At 39.2% G+C, this 22,049-nt stretch overlaps 1 protein-coding gene across 1 annotated transcript in view; it reads left to right on the top strand.

The window, feature by feature from the left end:
- Nucleotides 1-20,794, top strand: part of DNAJC13 (DnaJ (Hsp40) homolog, subfamily C, member 13) — a gene marked incomplete at its 5' end in the record, with an annotated part of 44,741 nt that extends 23,947 nt beyond the window's left edge. The window contains 23 exons of the mRNA XM_010286310.1: nucleotides 749-864; nucleotides 1,702-1,780; nucleotides 2,356-2,491; nucleotides 3,631-3,815; nucleotides 4,379-4,453; nucleotides 4,618-4,737; nucleotides 5,622-5,801; nucleotides 6,840-7,007; nucleotides 7,613-7,726; nucleotides 8,090-8,206; nucleotides 8,743-8,920; nucleotides 10,005-10,096; nucleotides 10,433-10,532; nucleotides 10,996-11,070; nucleotides 11,233-11,345; nucleotides 11,762-11,931; nucleotides 12,306-12,348; nucleotides 13,245-13,418; nucleotides 14,649-14,828; nucleotides 15,090-15,230; nucleotides 15,586-15,729; nucleotides 16,558-16,657; nucleotides 19,943-20,794. Of these exons, the coding sequence (XP_010284612.1) occupies nucleotides 749-864; nucleotides 1,702-1,780; nucleotides 2,356-2,491; nucleotides 3,631-3,815; nucleotides 4,379-4,453; nucleotides 4,618-4,737; nucleotides 5,622-5,801; nucleotides 6,840-7,007; nucleotides 7,613-7,726; nucleotides 8,090-8,206; nucleotides 8,743-8,920; nucleotides 10,005-10,096; nucleotides 10,433-10,532; nucleotides 10,996-11,070; nucleotides 11,233-11,345; nucleotides 11,762-11,931; nucleotides 12,306-12,348; nucleotides 13,245-13,418; nucleotides 14,649-14,828; nucleotides 15,090-15,230; nucleotides 15,586-15,729; nucleotides 16,558-16,657; nucleotides 19,943-20,040 (2,898 nt within the window). The remainder of the gene's footprint in view (nucleotides 1-748; nucleotides 865-1,701; nucleotides 1,781-2,355; nucleotides 2,492-3,630; nucleotides 3,816-4,378; nucleotides 4,454-4,617; nucleotides 4,738-5,621; nucleotides 5,802-6,839; nucleotides 7,008-7,612; nucleotides 7,727-8,089; nucleotides 8,207-8,742; nucleotides 8,921-10,004; nucleotides 10,097-10,432; nucleotides 10,533-10,995; nucleotides 11,071-11,232; nucleotides 11,346-11,761; nucleotides 11,932-12,305; nucleotides 12,349-13,244; nucleotides 13,419-14,648; nucleotides 14,829-15,089; nucleotides 15,231-15,585; nucleotides 15,730-16,557; nucleotides 16,658-19,942) is intronic.
- Between the last annotated feature and the right edge of the window lie 1,255 nt (nucleotides 20,795-22,049).

The following is a 22,049-nucleotide window of genomic DNA, read 5'->3' on the forward strand; positions in this document are numbered from 1 at the left end:
GAAGTATTTTAGGATTCATTTAGTTCTTTAACTTTCAGAGCCCTAAAAGTTGGTTTTGTAACAAAAATTAGGGAAATAAAATGCTAGGTTTGTTGCAAGTAACTGATTGATCCTGACTTTCAGTTCATAAGCAAGTATGTTAAACACTTGAAGCAGAATAGTCTTCATGCCATATAGTAACAATTATGTTAAGTATATCCTCCTTGTGGTGACTACTAGAAAAGGAAAGTAAAGCATCCAAGAAACTTCACATAGTGTTTCAATGAACCTCGAGTGATTGAGGAGGGGAAATCATTAGTTTTGGGTTCTTATTTGTCCACACTTGACAAGAAACTGAGCGAACTTGGTATCGGTACAGTAACTGAATTGGTGAGATCTTGGTACAAGTCTATGGTCTAGTTCTGTCTAATCGGCTTTATTTGCTCATGCAGCTTTGTGGTTTTTGTAGTATCAAAATGTGAACTGCATATCACTTAAGTGATTCTCCCTCTTCTAATGTGACTTTTACATAGACATTTTAATCTTAAGGTGCTGTTATCTTGAATAAAAGATAACACTGCAGTGAAGCCAAGTCTTAATTGCTTCCTGGCTAGAGGGGGAACCATAATTACTAAAGGTAAAAGGATTAGGTCTTTGAACTTAGGGTGATGGGTGATAAGGATTCATTAATAGAGCAGCACTTTATTAAAAAAGATGACATGTACTGATGTCAGCATAAATGAAACACTAATAAATTGTAATTATTTAGGTTAAACTGTTGAAAGATACACTAGAAGCTTGGAAGAAGGAGGTAGAAAAGAAGCCACCTACCATGTCAATAGATGATGCTTATGAAGTCCTTAACCTTCCCAAAGGACAAGGCCAGTAAGTTGTTTTCACTATTTAAAGTCATGTAACTACATTTACATAAACTCTATACATGGAACAAACTGAAGTTCTTATCTTGGTACTTGCAACAAATTAGTGGTACCAGTTCAGTTATGTCTAGTACCCCCCACTTCTTCCACAGTGTAAGATTGTTTTACCTAGAAAGAAATAAAGCTTGAAAATCCAACTCCAGTGTAGAGTAGATTGTAAAGTGTTCAGATAAACTGAAACTGAGGAGAAAAAATGCTTTGAGCTCTCCTTCAAAGCATTCACTAGGCTGTTCTACAGGACAAGCATTAAGCTCAACCATAGTGACCGAAGTATATGGCAGAACATGAATATGTTCAAAGTGGAACTTGGTTTCTGTAACCATCCTTCTTTCCCTGCCAAATATTGTCCTTTTTTCTTGGGGATAATATCCTTAGGATTTTTTACATCCTACCTTGTCACTGATTTCTGATTTCAGGTGTCTAGAAAAAAAACTGACAGCACTTTGTATTTATCCTTCAAGAACAGTGCACTTACTACAAATAATGAACTCCTAATTTTTACCACTTACAGCTCATTTAGACTTTTCATTTAGAAGATTCAAGGACTTTGAGCATCTTCTGATTAGTATATTCAGTACAAGAGACACTAAAATAGATTTCTTCTTATTCTGTGGCCACATTATTATCCCCATTCAGTGTCAGCTGATGAAGTGGGATTTTCAAACTGAAATAGCTTTGTCATTTTCACTTAATTGCAGTTACTATTAGTACTGTTGCCAGAATCCAGGCTTGTTTTTCTGTTTTGTTGATGTTACTCAATGTAATAGTATTTATTTTCTTGCAGGCATGATGAAAGCAAGATCAGGAAAGCTTATTTCAGGCTGGCGCAAAAATATCACCCAGACAAGAATCCAGAAGGCAGGGTATGTACAAAACAAATTTATGGTGTTAATAAAGTGGGGACAAATTCAGCTGTTAGGTATATTAAGAATTCTGAAATGCCCACTTAAATTTTCTTTCTCCCTTTTAAAGGCTATGCCCTAGATGAATCCTAGAATACAGATTAATACTACAGATGAGTAACTGATGTCAATCAAGGAATATTAGGATTTCTACAGTAAACTGATGTAATCAGACCCACACATCAGAAAGCACCTGGTTTAAAGAGTTAACTAACTTAGATCCTGTGTAATTGCTTCCTTTCAAAGACAGACTGCATCCTCTGTCCATTCTTACAATCAATTAAACTGTACTTTTGCCGTAGAGGAATTGACTTAGTTTTGGTCTCTTGCCTATGGCAGAGTTTAGGGAACAAAAGAAACTGGTCTGTGAACCAGCTATTCTGAGTATTTTCTGAAGTGTAATAAGGCAACAAAACTAGCATTGTGGCTGATAACCTGGAATGCTTTATTTCACCTGCATCTAAGCTGATGCTGCAGACCTGTAGTAATTTAGGGGGTTCTTAGCAACTCTTAAGACTATTCTTCTTTATTTTCAGGATATGTTTGAAAAGGTTAATAAGGCGTATGAGTTTCTGTGCACAAAATCTGCCAAGGTGATAGATGGGCCAGATCCAGAAAACATAATTTTGATCTTGAAAACTCAAAGCATCCTCTTCAACAGGCATAAGGAAGGTAAGCATGCTGTCTCAGAAGAATATCTTATGTTCACTTCTTTAGTGGCCCTTGTGGTCAGTTTTAATCTCCTGTATTCTGTGGATCTGGTTTCTGGCTTGCCATAGCATTATGTAGCTATGGTGAACTGCTTCAAAATAGGAATTTTTCTTCCATGAAATAAATTAATCTGCAGTAAAACTTAACAAAAGTATGAATAGCTCTTTGCAGTTCTCTGCTCAGATTGGTTTGAATCTTCCTCCATGTAAAACTTAAACTCACAATTCTGTCTATGCAGGAAAGTCCTCACTAGTACTCAGTCACCCAGATGGCAGATTCTGAGTATAAATGAGATTACACTCATGTGGCTACTAAAAATGACACAATCTTGCAGAAATTCTGACTGGAGTCCTCTGATGGATGTGCTGTAACACTAGCTCTTTCACAGCCTAGCTATGAAAGAGAGAGAGGTAGAGTACCCTGGCTCTAGCTATAGTCTCTGGCTCGCAGCTGCTGGCATGTCCAAGTCCTGCAGAGCCAAAAGTGTTTTGCTATGTAAGTTTTACATTATAATAGTAAGCTAAGAACCTTGTATGCAGTCATAGCTTTGTCAGTTGTGTGGAAACAGTGACCACATTAATTTAGACTTACATAGATTGGCTCACAATCGGCTCCATACTGCAAGATGAGATTATTCTTTATCATTGCTGAACCCTAAAGGAATGAAAAATATAGCTACTTAAAATGTAATATAGTTATTTAAAACATATGATTGCTGTGTTACACTGGAAAAGGTCCTTATAGGCTTATTGTTAGACAATCCTGGCCTAAGGTAGACAAAGCTATACTTGTGTTTCTCTGACCAGACACAAGCATCACTTGGAAGGCTCTAAGCTTGGGGGCTTGCTGAGCTGGAGGTAAGTCTTTTTAATCTTAAATGAGTTTTTCTCCATGAAGCTGTCAGCTTCTCTCACGAACAGTCTTATGCAACAAGGAGTTAAATTGTGTGGACTGCTCATTCTTGCTCCAGTTTTCCCAGAAGAAAAGTCAAAGTATATCTAGTCCTCATATATCTGATATATCTTCCACTGATAATTACACAGTGGTTTAAATTGCTTAGACTTTGCATGTAAGTCAACTTCGACATTTTTCTCTTTCAGAGTTGAAACCTTACAAGTATGCAGGCTATCCTATGCTGATAAAGACTATTACCATTGAAACATCAGATGACCTTTTGTTTTCCAAAGAATCTCCGCTGTTGCCTGCTGCTACAGAACTTGCTTTCCATACTGTCAATTGTTCAGCATTAAATGCAGAAGAATTAAGAAGAGAAAATGGAATTGAGGTAAATGGAAAGAAACTGATGGAAATACATCATCTTAGTCAACTTCTCCACAGCTAAAAATCCTATATCCTCAATGCATAGGATGGCAGATGCAACTAAGAATCACTTTTGGTCTTGAGACACTTGTCCATTCTTAACTGTCTCTTTTCTGGATGCAGTAGGAGAAGCCTCTTGCAGAGTATACCCCTTTCTAGACCTAGGCTTGACTGTTGAAGTGTGGATAAGCAAAGTAAATAGGACATTTCTCTACTTTACAAAACCTTTGTGAGCTTCTGCATTCTGTATGTGAAAGAATAGATAAATGTGAACAAGTCACTTGAGCAGAAGGGCTTTTCATTGTGCATATTAACTTGTGTGTCAGAATGCTATTGATGCTAAAGCACTAAATGCTAGTACCAGCATTCGCAAGGCATTTTGCCCCTGTAAACCATTTGAGCAAGCAGCAGATTTTGTCATGTTTCCCTTCAGCCATAAAATGTTAGCTGATAAACCCATTTTTAATTTCTGCCAGCCTTTATCAGTTTTTGTTGAGACTGAACTTATGCATCATCCAATCCTCACAGGTACTGCAAGAAGCATTTAATCGTTGTGTAGCAGTCTTGACTCGTTCTAGTAAACCAGATGATATGTCTGTACAGGTATGTTGCAGCAACTTTGACTGTATCGGCTTCTTGGAAGACTATATATAAAATATGATAATAAATGTGTGTATATATAAAATATTGATGTTGCATATTAAAATAGGATTGTAAACATGCATTTCCCTTCCACTTGGAAACAATAAAAAAAATGCTTTTTGTAGGTATGTGGATATATTAGTAAGTGTTACAGTGTAGCAGCTCAGTTTGAGGAATGCAGAGAGAAGATTACAGAAATGCCTAACATCATTAAGGACCTCTGTAGACTACTGTATTATGGCAAGGTAAGAGCTCCCTTCCTTTGCCTGAATGGGTATTAAATTAATAATGGGATTAATGTTAAATGTTTAGGGGAATGTTCCGTTCTTAAGGGAGATAAGACAATTGCAAAGACTGATCAAACCCTTCTCCAAGATCGCACCTAACTGTTATGAGATACAGAACTCTACTGCCTTGTTCTCAACACTTGTATTTGAATCCGTTTAGTGAACTTAAAATGCAATCACTATAAAGATTCAGCTACTTTTGCCTTTTAACTGACTTATGTCTAGCTGATTGGTTTATTGTATTAAATCAGCAGATAAAAGTACTAGAGCTAGATCTTATGTAAGCATATAGATTCCTAAATCGGCATAAACTCTGGGAAGAGTATTCAAGAAACTTTGATGCCATTCAGCTCTTTAAAACTTCGCTCATGTTATATAAACGCTGAATTTTGTCTGAATTACGAAAGGAAAGCTTGTCTTGAACTTCTCATATATGTGCTATGTGAAAACAGAAGACTATAAAACCAGATTATAGTAATTGACTATAGATGCTTGTCTGTTCTTTAGTCCTTGCAGAACACATGTATTGCCATAACAAGCTCACCTGGGAATCTCTGCCACCTTCTGGAATTGTTTTGCTGCCAGTTCATCAATGCTCCTTTCTAATTATATGAAATAACTATTCAAGTACTTTTCTTTGAAGGATGCTGACTAATTTGCATGTTTGGCTACCAGACACTTAAGTTCAACTGCAGATGTTGTTCTGTCTACTTCAATTTTCATCTCTGCTTATATAGTATGCTAAAACTAGCAAGTTTTGGCTTTAAGCCTTTGTTTGGCAAGGAAGCCAGTTGGCTGGCTTTGGTCGCAAGTACTAAGGCAAACTTTTTTTTCTCCCTCAGAACATACCACGAGTAGCTGCTTTGGGAGTGGAGTGTGTTAGCTCCTTTGCCTTAGATTACTGGCTACAAACGCACTTGTTCCAAGCTGGAGTTCTCTGGTACTTACTGGGTTACCTCTTCAACTATGACTTCACGCTAGAGGAGAGCGGCATTCAGAAAAGTGAAGATTCAAATCACCAGGTAATGTTAACAAAGTGCATGCTTTCAGATGCCAAGGGTTGTTGCTTGCCATCTCTTATTAATAAAAATGCATTCAAATACTTGTTAGAATCATTGCACTACAGGAACAGTAATGTTAACAGAGCAGTTTTGGAAGGGGATTTTTGTGTAGTAATGTAAATACTGTTTAGGGTGGGTGTTTTTGTTGTTTTTGCTTTTTTTAAAGAGTAACTCATGTTTTGAGTTCAAATGTTAAAGCTGCCAAAACCTGTAGTTTCTAATAGGCTTAATGCAAGAGACTTTTATCTACAGTGAACAGTAAAAAAGTAAATTTGTGCTGTTGGAAGAAAAAGCCTCGAGAAAAGGACTGAAGTTGAACAGGTTTGTCTAGTGATACCATGAACTTATCTACTAGATAATGTCTACTTCTACCTAAGAAATGTCTACTTTAGGACCATATTGTCCCTTTGCCCCACAGCTACATAAGTGGCTTCATGCTTCTGTTTCTGTAAATGGTGACCCTCCAAGTATGGCATTTCTTCCTCAGACTGTTGAAAGCTCATCTCAACCCTTGTATCACTGTCATAAAAGTCTTATGCCAATATTTGGCTGTGCTAGCAGGAACTGCTGTCTGGTCAGAAGCTGTTACACAAAATAGCTTCTGGAGCTTTCAGCTCATACTGATGCCCCAGTTTTTTCTGCTGATCAGTGTTCATGCCTAACTGCATTTATTAAGTCCACAAGACAGTGATCATATTGTGCTGTTCTGCAGCACCTAGTGTTTTATTAGACATCAGTGAGTAATTAGTGATGCAGACAAGTAGGGAATACCAGTTCAGTTCATTCTCATGCAGAACTGTTGGACAACTCTTTCTAGCTATGCTGGCATTTTTTTTAGTAAGCTCTAGGTTTTTTATAACTGTTTTTGTATTTTTCAGGAGGTAGCAAATAGCCTTGCGTTCATTCTTATGCAGAACTGTTGGACAACTGTTTCTAGCTATGCTGGCATTTTTTTTTAGTAAGCTCTAGGTTTTTTATAACTGTTTTTGTATTTTTCAGGAGGTAGCAAATAGCCTTGCTAAGCTCAGCCTCCTGGCCTTGAGTCGCCTTGGAGGATATCTCTCTGAAGAACAAGCTACACCTGAAAACCCAACCATCAGGAAAAGCTTGGCTGGAATGTTGACACCCTACATTGCAAGGAAACTCGCTGTGGTCAGTCCTACTGAGGTAAGCATCTGTTGGCCAAATCTTTTTCTACTGATATATGGAAGGAGTACTTGGTCACTTGTAAAACACTGAGCTCTTGTAGATCTGATACAGAGAACAGCAATGCAATTTTTCTTTGCAGTTGCAGTAACTGCAAGGAAAAGAAACTGTTTCAGCCCCAAACACTATAGACAGGAACAGTATCCTATGCAATAATATTTGCAAAACAAACATGGGAGCAAAGAAGTCAAAGGTAATTGTTGAAGGCTAAAGGATATAATAATAATGGAGAGCAAAGGCTAAAACTATTCTCTTTAATGGTGCCAAGGAAGTCATCTACAAAGAGATGCTGCAGATAGTTGCTGTTCACTGTCAAAAATAGGAGAATCTGATGCAAGTGTGGCTCAATGCAGAATAAAGAAAAAATATGTGTTGTACTGTAACAAATAACTTGCACATACTGTTGTTCCAGTATGTGGAGAACTTGACACTTTAAACCTGCTTATGAAATTTGGTTGTTAATAAGATTGGATTAACTTGTATCAAGAAACACACGGATCACTGTGCATAATGATCCAGAACTAAGTTGTAAACATGTTAGGTCATGTAAGTTCCTTATTTCTTAGACTCTGAAGATGTTAAACAGTAACACAGAGAACCCCTACCTGATCTGGAACAATGGGACAAGAGCTGAATTACTTGAGTTCTTGGAATCTCAACAAGAAAGCATGATTAAGAGAGTAAGATACTCTTTACTTTAAATCCCACTACTTTTTGTTTGTTTTACAATATTTCATGTTTTGGTACATCTGCTTGTAATTGGTACATCTGCTTGTAATATGGTGTTATAGTTAATACAAGTATCCGTCGTTGCCTACTCCTAAGTCACTTTCTTCATTCAGTAGTCTTAAAAAGAAAATACAAACCCTAAGAGTTTGCTTGTTTATTTCCTGTAATGTTTCAATCTGTCTTGAGCTTCTGACTTATGCTAAAGCTTTAAGTTTTGTGTTCAAGTATTGTCTATTTCATTATTGGGTTATAGCTTTACACTTTCTACAAAATTATTTTCTGTCTGAGCTTGTGCTGCTTATATCTGCTTAAAGGGTGATTGTGACAAGAGCTACGGATCTGACTTTGTCTTCAGTGATCATGCAAAGGAACTTATTGTAGGAGAGATTTTTGTTAGAGTCTACAACGAGGTCCCTACCTTCCAATTAGAGGTGAGATGTAGCTAAAACCTTCCTGTTGAAACTAGCATTTGGAATGTTACTTCTTCCTCTTTACCTATTAATGCAAACAGAATGAAGAAAATATGAAATCTTATGAAAATTCTCTTCAACCTGATCAGCATGTTATGGGATACCTCTCTACTGGAGTAGAATAAATTAAAAAGAACAATGAGTTTGTCATAAGACGTGCTGCTTTGGATGGCTTAATGCCTTTTCTCTACACGCTTGCACTGCAGACACTTGGGTTTATCCAGTAATTCCAGGAGGTAGTGGTTCTGCCTAGTGGCTTTGCTGTCCATCTGTATATATGGACATACATGTACCTTAATGCTGTTGAAGTAGCAGCAGCTTTCTAAGGGGTATGTTTAGATATAGATAGGGTTAATGTGATCACTGATCAGAGAAGTGTTTTCCTGTCTGGAAGAAAGGGATATGTGAAATGTAGGAAAAGTTACTTGGATACACTTTCTTCTAGTGTGAATCTGTTGCATCACACAGCTAAAAATGCTCTCATCTCTAATTTAAAGCTTCCTAAAGCATTTGCTGCAAGCCTCTTGGATTACATAGGCTCACAAGCACAGTACCTTCATACGCTAATGGCAATAACACAGACTGGGAAAGTAGAGTCCAATCAACATGGAGATCGGTTACGGAGAGTTGAAATGGCCCTGGAGGCTCTGAGAAACGTGATAAAACACAACCCAGGTAGGCTTAAAGATGAACTTCCCTGATAGGCTTTCATGTGGACAACCTTAAAAAATGCAGACCTGTGTAGTCTTTATTTTTCAGCAAGAAGGAAGCTTGATTTGCTGACTTTAGCATTGCTGATAAGCCATATAGGCTTGCTTTTTTTTTCTTGGAGAACATTATCAGTATATGTATTAAAGTTTTGTGTGAAATCCAAGCCTTATCTATTTTCTTCTCTGAAACATTGGGTTTTAATTCTAATTCTAGCCTGCTGTTGCCAGGAAGACTTAAACCTCTTGGATGAAACTTTCTGTAATCCTTCAAAGAATTTTAGCTGATTTTTAAACTTCCTTGCATCAAACAAGCAAAGAACCACCCCCTTGAGCTGAATACTGCATACTAGTAAACACCTAAAAAAATGTCAGGGCCTTACTAAAGCAGGAGGAGATGATGTTCTTGAGGGTGGGTAGCCAATACCAGCAACGATTTATGAGCAGGTATCAATGTACAGACAGGAAAAGCCTGAGACACATGATTTAAGACTCTTTCCTACAGTGTTATATGTTAGTTCTAAAAGCAATTCATGCTACTGTCATGGCTTCCAATAATAGATGGTTAGGTTATTCTCAGACTGGATTATCTGTATTTGGCAATTATAACCCTGCAGGCAGCTGTTGTTACTCCTGCAGATAGCAACCCTACGCTGATCTGGGAGAATCAGAAAAGGCAAGTGTGTTTGAGAACAAGGAGGTGCTAATAACCAATGATAAATAACTGAACTTGCTGTCTTGTAAGAATGCGAGTAACTAGGTAGTCCAAGAACAAGCTCAGTTACTTGTCTTTTAGAGGAAAGAAGTATCCTCTGCATTTGAAATGTTGTTGACCTGAAACTTTGTGGAAGCTAGATTAATAGACAGGACTTCCTAATTTTCTAATTCTGTAGCAGGTGCTGTCCTGCAGGAGGTGTTACAACTACTGTGGCAGACTACATACAGAGATGTGATCTTTAACACCTCTCTGTATAGTGAAATGTGTGCTTGGGATGGCCTTCAGCTAATGCTTTGGCTAATGTGAAGAGATTAACTTATTTGGTCTCTTGCAGGTTCTGAGTGTGAATGCATAGGTCACTTTAAGTTGATATTCTCCCTTCTGCGTGTTCATGGAGCTGGCCAGGTGCAGCAGTTGGCTCTGGAGGTAAAAAAACAAACCAAGAAAGCAAAAAACCCCACCCCCCTGTCTGGATGCTGTACATAATCAACATAAACCTGACTGTGTAACCGTTAGAGTAGCACCTAAAGTACCAAGATTCCAAGGTGTCAGTTCTTCCTTGGAAGAACAAGTGATAGCTTCTTGCCTGTGTCTTTGCTCCCTTCTTCCCTGAGGTGACAAGACAATTTGGTGGCAGGTATAAACATTGTAAATATTAGCTATATTGGCCAGTGAGGTGACAGACTTCATCATACACTGCATTTTCTGGATAATGTCTTAACAGCTGGAATATAATCAAGTGTTGTTTCTGATCTTTTACAGGTAGTGAACATAGTAACAAGTAACCAAGAATGTGTTAACAACATTGCTGAGGCAATGGTTCTTGCTAACTTACTGGCACTCCTGCATTCCTTACCTTCAAGTATGTGCCATATAATTCTTAGTCTTGCAAGGCAAAGGGTTTCCAACTCAAATTCCTTAGAATGCAGCTGGCTGAGCTTACTACTGAGTTTTAATTTAAAACAGCATTTTGGTGGGGATAATTTAAAAAGTTGTATGTAACCTGTTTGTCTTAAATGTGTGTGCTGAAACATATGAATTGCAGGTATTTGAATTGTGTTTGAATTGTGTAGTATGTCATTGACTAATTCTTTTGGGGAATTTAAGTAGTAAACATCTAATTAAGAAGTCATGCCATACTAGAATGTATGATTGATTTGATGTTCCTTTACTAAGCTGAATTTAGCCAGAAATCCCAAAGCTTAGTATTGTCATAAGCTTTACTGCAGTTTTGATACAGCTTTCTGCTAATATCAGTTTAGTTCCTCTTCAGTTAGTTAATAGTCTGTATGGCACAAAGTTCCTAATGCTTTTTATTTTGACAGGTCGGCAGCTCGTCCTTGAAACTTTGTATGCTTTGACATCTAGCACAAAAATAATTAAAGAGGCCATGGCAAAAGGTACAGTACTACCTTGAAAGCAGATGTTTCTGCAACATTGCACTTAAAGTAAATACAGTGGCCAAATCTTACTCTTCTCTTTAGAACAATCAATGTGGAATTGGCGAATTCATACTACTTGTGACCAGAAAAAAGTGAATGTTTTCCTATCTCTTTGTACAGGTGCTTTAATCTACTTACTAGATATGTTTTGCAACTCAACTCATCCACAGGTCCGAGCCCAAACAGCAGAGCTCTTTGCCAAAATGACTGCAGATAAGCTGGTGGGTCCAAAGGTAAGACTCTTAACAGCTCTTGGTGGAACTTTTGTCTTGATATTACCTGCCTCTCTCTAAAGAAGGAACAAAAAAACCCTCTTCTGCAACAAAAACACTCAAGTGAAGAGCACGCTGGCTTTTTCAAAATTGTTCATTTTTAATCTGTGAGCAGAATTCTAGGAGCAGTTATTTTTATTGTAACGACTATAAGCAGTTTGGTTTCCATTTGTAATGACTTTAACATTTGATACCTAGATTTCAGGCCTGTTGTTGGCTGTCGTGGTTTAAAGTGGTAGCACTATTTTATTTTGTGGTCTTGTGTTCTAACAGTTGGCATTATAGCAGTACAAATAATTGGACTTCCTGGAGTTATCTATTTTTCTGTCAGTTTGTCTTATGGTATACTAAATGTCAATTCTGTTTGTCCTTTCTAGGTTAGGATTACACTAATGAAATTTTTACCTGGAGTGTTCATGGATGCCATGAGAGACAACCCTGAAGCTGCTGTTCATATCTTTGAGGGAACTCATGAAAATCCTGAGTTAATTTGGAATGACAACTCCAGGGAGAGAGTATCAACAACAGTTCGAGAAATGATGCTTGAGTATGCGGATACCTATTAACTAAGTATTTCCTTAACTGAGGCACTCTTTTAGTGGCAGTAAACCAGAGCTGCTATAGAAGAAGCATCAGACAGAGGTCTGCCTGTAAAAAGTAGAATGCTTGCAAGCCAAACTTCAGTGAAAAGAAACTTGTTCACTGTTTGTGTATTGTACCTGTAACTCAGTGATGCATCTGTAGTTGTGCGCAATCCGGGTATTTGATCACTGCTACAAGATTTGGGAGGGGGCTATAATAAGGAGAAAATGGGGTTTAGAAACTGGAACTACTTCAAAATTATGGAGGGAGACTGAGGTGTCAAGTAGGGAAGACAAGTGCTGCTTTTACTGCTTGTTAAAACTTACTTTCTTTTTAAAGGCACTTTAAACTTCAGAGGGACAACCCTGACACTAACTGGAAGGTAAAAGTATACTGTTTCTGCTTTGAGTGCATCCAGGGAGACTATAAGCCAGCTGATAATATATGTATGTAACTCTGACAGGCTTTCCTCTTAAAGTACCAACAGGAACTCACTGCTGTGCTAACATAACTGTTTTAATGTTGAATTGATGCTTTTGTTACTACTTGTACCTTGAAATCAGGCACTTCATTGGCAGTGGTTTTGCCAGTAATACTCTGAATTTTCTGATAGTTCAGGTCCTTCTAAAATTTGTCCTTTGTTGCTGACTTTTGATAATACCAGTTTGATGGAAAAAGTCCTGTCACTTACTACATAGCTGTAGTAAACTTGCTCTTGGTAATTGCTCAGGAATGTTAGTAAGCTACTGAGTCTCAAAAATTATTGTCCTGAGCCATTGCATCACATCAGGTCAATCGGGGAGATGTTTCGGTCTGTATTTCCCAATATCTGTGAAAAGGCCAGCCATAACTTCCAACAGTGGTCTAGTTGAACATTAAAACAACTTCTAAAGCCATGCAGGGTGGCTATTTTGATGCAGGTGGAAACTGGAAACTTCCCTAGGTTGTTAGTGAGAAACCTTCCCCTAAACTGTGCAAGAAAGGAAGGAAAGGGCTGGTACTTGAACTAGTGTTTACCACTGGTATAGTTGTGGAATCGGTTACCTGTGTTCTCTGAAAGAGAAGTCCACTGTAGTAGTACTGCCTGCACTGTTCTTTCTACTTCACTTCTTACTTTGTGTTTCTTCAAGATGAAGTCTTTACTGGTCTTGTACAGCTCTGTTTTGGAGAATACAGTTAGTTCAGTGACCTCTATCACTTACAGTCATCGTGTTAGAGAAACAATTGTAGCTCTCAAATACTCTGGCCAATAACTCCTTCTACTTTACAATTCAACAGCTGCCTGAAGACTTTGCTGTGGTGTATGGTGAGGCAGAAGGTGAACTTTCAGTGGGGGGAGTCTTCCTAAGGATTTTTATTGCCCAGCCGGCCTGGGTTTTACGGAAACCAAGAGAATTTCTCATTGCACTGTTGGAAAAGTTTACTGAACTACTGGAGAAAAATAACCCCCATGTAAGATGATTTTTCTGATTCTGCTCTTCAAATTTGTTTAGCAGTCTTAAGCTACTAGTCTTTTAGTATCTGATTAACTTTGATTCTTACACTTTCTTTCCAACATGAATGATTTTTTTTTTTGTCTGTCTTACTCTCTGCAAAAGCATGTAGATATGTTTAGGTGTGTTCTGAACAGGAGTCAGTGCTTTTAAAGTCCCTGAGGTGACAGAACTATCTTCAGGAAGTCTTAGAGGCTTATTTTGTGGTAGAGATGAGGCTTAACAGATGAGGTGTCTTTAATTATTCCATAACTGACCAACCTAAGAAAATGACACTTGTTCGTCTGTCTTAATCTCTGCAAAAGCATGTAGATATGTTTAGGTGTGTTCTGAACAGGAGTCAGTGCTTTTGAAGTCCCTGAGGTGACAGAACTATCTTCAGGAAGTCTTAGAGGCTTATTTTGTGGTAGAGATGAGGCTTAACAGATGAGGTGTCTTTAATTATTCCATAACTGACCAACCTAAGAAAATGACACTTGTTCTACACTGCCTAAAAAAATTTCAACTCCTGATACTTCTAGTGTCCTTCAGCAACACTGAGTTCCTACTCTGGTGTAAATTATGTGTCCTGTACAAGGCTGCCAGCTGACAGTTAGCGTAATGCAGCAGAGCTAACGTGTTAGTTTGAATGAGAACAATGTTCAAGTCAGTAACTTAATGATTTACTAAAAAATTAATTTTAAACAGTGTTCAGACAGATTCTGGGTTAGACTTGCAAGGAGAGAACTAACTTGCACATTGAATAAAACAGACATCTTTGTAATAAAGGTGTGATAGCAGTTTGTATAATCACGCAGAATAGAGCAAGTGTGGCAAGTGCTGCTGCACAGACTGCAGAACCCTTTAAGGCATTCAGGTGGTCAGCCTAAACATGCACACCATCATGCTTCCACCGAGCAAGTTAGCACGTGTGCTGCTGTGCACACAGAGGCAGCAGCCAGATATTGGCTTCTGTAGATACTGGAAATAGTGTGTAGAAATTTCTGTGACCTGTGCTCATGAAACTAGTGAATGTCTGACACTACTGGAGCTGATCATGTTCTTCTAAACTCCTTGTTTTAGCAATTTCAAAGCAAAGTCACACAAAAGCATTAGGGGAAAAAATCTGTCATGCAGAACAAGTGAGAAATGTTACTATTGTGATGATACCTAAGTGATACTGAGTTACACTTTCTTTGGTTTTCTGCAGGGGGAAACTTTAGAAACCATTACCACAGCAACTGTGTGCCTGTTCAGTGCCCAGCCTCAGCTAGCTGATCAAGTTCCTCCGCTTGGTCATCTTCACAAGATAATCCAAGCAATGAATCACAAGAACAATGCCATTCCTAAAAGTGCCATTCGTGTCATGCACATATTGTCTGACAATGAGGTACTGAATCATTTAAGTACTCAAGGGGAGGAAAAAAGCATAACTGGATTTATTTGTATTGTTTAGTAGTGTACCTAGAAAGGCATTATTCTGACTATAAATACTGTGTACCAGATGAACAGAGACTTACAGCTAATTAATGGGGAATTGATAGATTAAAGATAGTGAGAAATTAATGGTCTTGGCTGATGCTGACCGTATCTGCCATCGCTGTCAAGCTTAGCATAAATTAAAACTCTGGATGTTTCTGTCTGTCTATAGCTTTGTGTTCGTTCAATGGCATCACTAGAGACCATTAGCCCCCTCATGAATGGAATGAAAAAGAGATCGGATATAGTGGGTGTAGCCTGTGAAGCACTTAATCGAATGTTTCAGAAGGAACAAAATGACTTAGTAGCCCAAGTAAGTAGTACTTTCTTGGACTGTAAAAATGTGATATATTTATATTTGGGTATTGAAACGGTTCATAAGAACAGAGGTACTGTTCAACGTAAGTGTCTAGGAGGTTTCCCAGAAGCTATCTAACTAGGAATGCCAGCTAATTCAACTGAGTTTACACCTAGGTGGAGCAGAACTGCTGGACAGTGTCTTTGCTTTCTCCTGTATGTATTTATACAGCTCGGGAAAAATTGACTAGCCTAAACATACTTAGTAATAGTTGCTGGTACTTTGGGTTCACACTAATGCTAGTAATGTAAAGCATCTGTATGGAACTTCCTAGTCCATGTTAAGACAACTCATTTGGGTATGTCTGCAGGCTTTGAAAGCAGATTTGGTCCCTTACCTTCTAAAGCTGCTTGAAGGTATTGGTCTTGAGAACCTGGAAAGCCCGTCTGCAACAAAAGCTCAGATTGTTAAAACTCTGAAATCCATGTCTCGCAGCCTGCAGTACGGCGAACAGGTAAGTACTGACAGGTCCTCAGTTGGGCTTTGTACACTCAGATGATCAAACTCTGGACATTCCTTGTTTAGTGTTATGGCTGTTATGGGCATAATTCCATCTAAAATGTTAACATCATGTAACTATAAAATCATTATGGGTTGGAATGTCTCAATCTCTCTCTTGTGGAGAAGTCATTGGTTTGATGCATGTGAAGAGCACTGATAAAGACAAATCCCAAGTGCAGAAATGTTCTATAAGCTCATAGGCTTCTCCTGACAACTCTTCAGAACTTCTGTTAGAAGTGTAAAATGCTTTTTTGTTTCCTGGATAAATACTGTTGTAGACACCTGTAGTGGTGTTATGGATGTATATTCAAGTTGGTAAAACTTGTCCCATTAACTGTTGGTTCTTGGTGCCTGCCTTACCCTTGTCTTGAGAACTTTATCAAAGGGAGAGAAACTGGGGATAGGTCTTTCCTCCAAGTTGGCCCTCATCTTGCTATAGTACAGGAAAAGTCTGTTCTACCTACACTCTAGTTACATGGCAAGTGGCTGCTTGCAGGGTTGCTTTTCCTTGTTGCCTAACTGGGGAATGAGGGAGAAAGTCAAGCTGCTAAATGACTTTTCTTTATGAGCCTCCTGCATTATCTTTTTAGTTGCACAATTCAAATGGAAAAGCAAGCTGCTACAGTCTCCTTGGAAATGTGTGATTCTATATTGCAGCCTGAAGTAATTGACTTGCTATTTGATAATCCCTTCAGAGTGGTTTGGTTCTAGAAAATGTTTGCCCCCTGGAACATTACAAGTGTCACTTGTTCACAGTGTTAAATCTCCTCAAATACTGTAGGTAAATGAAATTCTGTCTCGTTCTTCTGTGTGGAGTGCCTTCAAGGATCAGAAACATGACTTGTTCATTTCTGAGACGCAAACAGCAGGATACCTCACAGGTTAGCAATGGCTTTCCTATTTATGTCCTGAATCATACTCAACTGTTACTTAATTGTCAAACTTGACTCTGGAGATAGTGTTTATCCTCAGGATCTGGTGCAATCATGTGGCCTGAACATTCAGTGCTGTAAAAATACAGTAAGTTTAAAATGCTTCTCAAAAGCTGAACTTTTTTTGTGGCTGAGAATGCATTTCTCTGGATAGTCTTTGCTGTACCTACTTCTAAAATATCAGAGTAATGGAGTCTGGACACTGGCAAGTCTTGCAAGTACCCTGTAGTGAGAAAGCAGAGATGTAATCAGAACTAATGAATGGCAATAACTTTCCATACTTTCTCAGGATCAGTCTACTTTTTAGTTCTAGAAAAAATTGTTTTCCAAGGTTGGGGGAAGAAGAGTAAACTTTCTTCAAAATCATGTAGGCTTTGTCTGTATTAATTGTTGTGTGAATTATGCTGCTTTAGTGTTAGGTATGTAGTTGTAGTACTGCAACAGTTTGCATGTGAAGAGCTTGCAGTGTGAGGCTGTGTTCCAGGCAGCCTCGGTGCACTGGCAGAGCCCTTCTCCAGCAAGGAACTTGCGGCATGTACTTGAATGGCACCTGTGGCGTACCCTGGGCGAGTCCGCTGCTGGTGCCCCCTCAGTCCCACTTAGCGGTGCAGGGGAGCATTCTAGCTGTGCATGTGATGCGCACACCAAAGGGTGGCAACGGATGTGAACTTCCTTGCTGGTAATGGCATGTTGGGGACATAATCCTAGAACAGTTACATCATAGCAAATCACGTTCTGGTTCTTCCTTCGCTCGCTCATATGCACCACTTGATAGACGCATCTGTAATGACTCCATTCTGCTGTACCACAGTCTGCAACTTCTCTATCACAAATTACTTGCTGTATCTGAAAGTATCTTATGTAGTGACATTGTAGCAAACTGTGTCTAAAGCAATGCATGATGCAAACTTCTGACTCCTCAATAGCGATCAGCTGAACAATCACATGGTCTTAAAAGTTTAGCCTCTTGGGTCAGGATTTGAAGTCCTTTGCAACAAGCCAATATGGACACTTCCATGTGCTGCATGGAATATGCACCCAATATGGGAATCTCAGTAAAGCTGTTGAGCATAACTGAATTAATGAGGTATAAAGCAAATGGCCATACAGACAGGAAAATTTCTATTGCAAGATACTGGCATTGTACTTCGATAAAATGAAGCAAGAGCCTTTCAAGTCAGGAATTAAGACGTTCTAGAAGCAGGTGCCTAATATTTTGAGAGTAGGTATATTGCAACACTTGATGTGTTGTTCCATATGGGAAAGACTCAGTGCTTTTGCTCTGAACAGGAGGTTTCTGTTTATTGTACCATTTCATGCCACTTTGAATACTTGAACACTTGATTCAGTTGGTACTGAACTTCTTTGGTGTTTCGTAAACAGTATAAATTAGAAATATGAAGTAAATGCTGTCTGATTACTGGCTAAGAACTGAAAGGATACCAAATGTTGTCAGGCTTGAGACTGGGAGTGACACAGCTATTCAACTGCCTTAAGGCCTGTGCTGCATTTAATTGCCTGATGTTTAAGCGCTTGCAAATGTAGAATGAAGATGCTGTAGAAATGTGCAAAGTATAGATGGAAACCAAACTACAAGCTTTATTTTTAACCTGTCTTATCTCATATTCTGCCTTATGTCTTGCTTCAATTGCTTTGCTATTTGCACTTCCCTTGAAACTTCCCTTGCTTATTTCTCTTCCCTCAGGTGTCTCTTCTCCTTCCCTTCTAACTGGCAGCAGTCCCCTTCACCTGAGAAGTGGGCTTTAGATCTGCTCTGCCAGGCAGCTTGCTAACTTCTGTGTAGCTCTCTAAAGCAGGTAGATACTATGTTGCAAAACACATGCTGCACTTGCTGCATTCGGAGTAATAGATGCATGTCATAAGCTGTAATAAACTTGTGGTCCCAAAACTTTGAAACACTGAAACTTGCCTCCTAAAAGCACACAGGAGCAGAAAACTGCAGTGACTGATACTTGCTGGTACTACAGATGAACTAAACTTCAGAAGCACATTAAGAATCTTCCATCATGGAAGAATTTGAGGGACAAGAGAACTTGCGGAATTTTTGCACTAGAACATGTAGAAGCCAAGCTCTGGCTCTTGGCAGCTTCTACCAATGGGCTGGCAAAGAGAAGTCCCCTTCTGAAGCCAGAGCGCTTTTTTTTTTTTTGCCACAGGCACTGCTTGCTTTGCTCTCTTGCTTGCAGTAGTAGTGCAGGACTGTTGGCAAGGAGACAAACCATGGTCTGATGTTCTGGCTCCAGGCCATAGTGTGTGGGGCATGAAGGGGTAGTAAATTTGGGAAAATGCAGTCAGGATGACTTAAGGGGTGAGAGCAAAGGAACCAGTGGAACTTACTGTGTTGAAGATTAGACCTTTTTTAGAAGGCCTACACTACTAATACCAAGTTGCTCACTGTATTGCTGCAGGAACATGTTGTGGGGTGGTGGCTTTCTACAGTAACTAATCTGATAAGAGTTGCTGTTGAAACACCTTGTGCTGCAACATGAGCTTTTATTGCATTTCTTGAAATGTCTATATGACTAAATTGGAAAGTCTAAGCTTTGAGGGAGAGAGACTTTGTCTGCACTGTAAAACTGACTGTCCCTATAGTAATTGACATAAATCTTTATTAGTGGTAAGGAGTTCTGTATCTCCAGTACGGAGTTTGTGTATCCCAAGAATGCTGTTAACTTTTTCTACCTGAAGGCATAAAGAGCTGCCTAGACAAGCATAAGGCAGTTCTGCTTGTTCATGGGGCAGCCCCTTGAACTTCCTATTAAACATGCAGCTGGAAAAACTGTTGCCACACTGAAAGCATAAATGTGAAGCCCAGCAGTGGAATGCATGCCTGACTCACTTTCCTTCTAAAGCAGGTCCTTTGCTTGGCAAAGGCAGGCCACCCCCTCTTCCCTACCACTTCCATGGTGGAAGGTGAGACGGATAATGCTGGTGGTTGAGGTTCTTTTGTAACTTGGTTGGTGCATCAGAATAAAAAATGCTGAGCAAGTCTGAGAATGTCTTCCACAAGCTACTCCACTTAGTGGACTAAGATGCCTCAATTCTTAGTGTTGCTAAATTTCAAAGAATCTAAATGAAAACTCTTAACCAGACACCTCAAACAAGAGCATTTGACTTAAATTATGTATTTGAGTGTTACCAGAGGGAATAAAGCTGCTCAATGGCTTTTGAGACTCAAAACTGATGTTGAATATTCTGTTTTCTTCCCAAAAGGCCCTGGAGTTGCTGGTTACCTTACTGCAGGGACGACATCATCTGTAATGCCCAACGTACCACCCCCGGTAGACAACGAAGTGGGAGATGTCAGCTAAGGACTGGAAATCCTTGTGAAAGAGACAAAGGCAGACCGGCCAGTGATGAGGAACAGCGCTTTCCTCTAACACATTGAAGTGAATTTACTGCTTTTCCAAGCATTTAATGACAGTGTTATTCCTTTTTCTATGACTGTGTGGTTTTTTTTTTCCTTAGGAAAATGTCAGTGATTCTAACTATCACACTGTAACACAAGAAAGCACTCTGTGGATCAGCTGAAATGGGTACACAAGAATTTTTTTTCTTGTTGTACGTAAGCACATTTTGTTCCTTTATATTTGTTTACAAGACTGTGAATCAAACTTTCCTAGTTTTTATATTTTATGAATTAGCATGACTGGAGTTGACCTACAGTCTAGAGGAATTGGGCTAAAATCACTTTGACCTCACTGACCCGCACTAAAAGGGCATCCCTTCTTTTCCCAGTCTGATGTGATCACTCCCATTGAACATGATGTGCACAGGGTTTGTCCTTGCACCAGTTCACTGATGTCCTTAATCATTAACATTATCTTCTTCCCGAGATCAAACAGCGTTAGACATTCATATGTATAACAAGCTTGACCAAATTGACAAAGCTTCAGAAAAAAACCCTTAAAGTTGACATGTTATGTAAGAAATTAGTGTAATTGTGAAATGTTCTATACATTATCCAGTATATAAAAACTTTCTATATTGAGTGTACATTATACAGATCATTCATATGTACATAAAATTTTAAAATAAAGGGAATTAAGAGCCTTGTTAATGAGATAAAGGTGGTGTTCTTCTGTAGCTGTTCTTTGAAGGTGTGGGAAGCAAGGGTGGTCAGAGACCTTCATTTGAGTGTGGCTGAAGAGTTCCTGGGTGTTCTTGCTTGGAAAGACACAGTGTGCAGGTTTTGACAGCCTGGAGCAGAACTCCTAAACCACAAGTAGTGGTATGGCACAGGTTGCTTTGTACTTGAACTGCACTTCAGCCACTTGACAAGCTGACAATCTCAGCTTCCCAGGAAATAATCTTGGCAGGAAACAAGGAAATGAAGATGGATAGAAACATAAACAATAATTGCTGCTTTCTCAAAAGATTATAATCTTGGTTTTAGGTACAATGAACTGCTGTGAGGTAAACTTATTTGTGGAAAGCTTCAAAGTTCTAAGTATTCTATATTCAGGTCCCATGCTGAGTGACTTCAGCAGCTTCAGCTGGAACACCCTTGAGGTGAATGCTGTAGGCTCCAGGACAGAACTGGCTGCAGCAAAAGGCAGTGTGTTCTCTTCAAGCTCCAACACTGTGCTATGGTGGCTTGTTTGTTCATGCAAAAAGGAAACCCTTGTGTCATTAAGGTAATTGTTGATCAACCCCTGTATAAGTTGAAAAGTGATTGTCTATAGGAAGTGGAACTACTGATGGTGCAGCATGCTGTCATCTGCCTGGTTCTGTACTGTTCCTGTGTAAGTAAGTGACGTTGAAGAGGACTGTTACGGACGCAGAGCTGAGGAACTCTGACCTTCACAAAGGTGTATTTGGCATAAATGGCAGAGCCTGTTTTGGTAGCAGAGGAAGCTGTGAACTGCCCTGGGGCCAGTCTATGGTTGGTTCCAGCTGAAACTTCAGCTCCTTAGAGGGGAAGGTGCCACATGTGCTTAGACATATTTAAGAAAGGGTGGGAGCAGCTGGGGCCCTGAGGCAGGTGGAGGCTTGTAAGGATGCACAAAAGGAGACAAAAGGAAGGATGCAAGGGAAGACAAGAGGCACCTACAAGGAAAATGGAGGAACAAAGCAGAAGAGTAAGAAAGGAAGAGCAGACAAACTGCTACACACTGATGCTGGCCTCACTTGAGGGAGGTGGGGCAAGGACCGGGTGCAGCCTTAGTGAAAAGGGCAGCTGAGAGCAGGAACTGGGGAGGAGAGAGAGTAGGACTGCAGCTGAGCTTTGGAAAGGGGAAAAGGCAGGCATTACTCTAAGTGTTTAATTGTCATTTAATCAAAAATTAAAAGTTCATCCTAGCTGTCATTAACTAAATTG

The sequence above is a fragment of the Phaethon lepturus genome, unplaced genomic scaffold (genome assembly GCF_000687285.1).
Source record: "Phaethon lepturus isolate BGI_N335 unplaced genomic scaffold, ASM68728v1 scaffold8314, whole genome shotgun sequence".
Lineage (NCBI taxonomy): Eukaryota > Metazoa > Chordata > Aves > Phaethontiformes > Phaethontidae > Phaethon > Phaethon lepturus.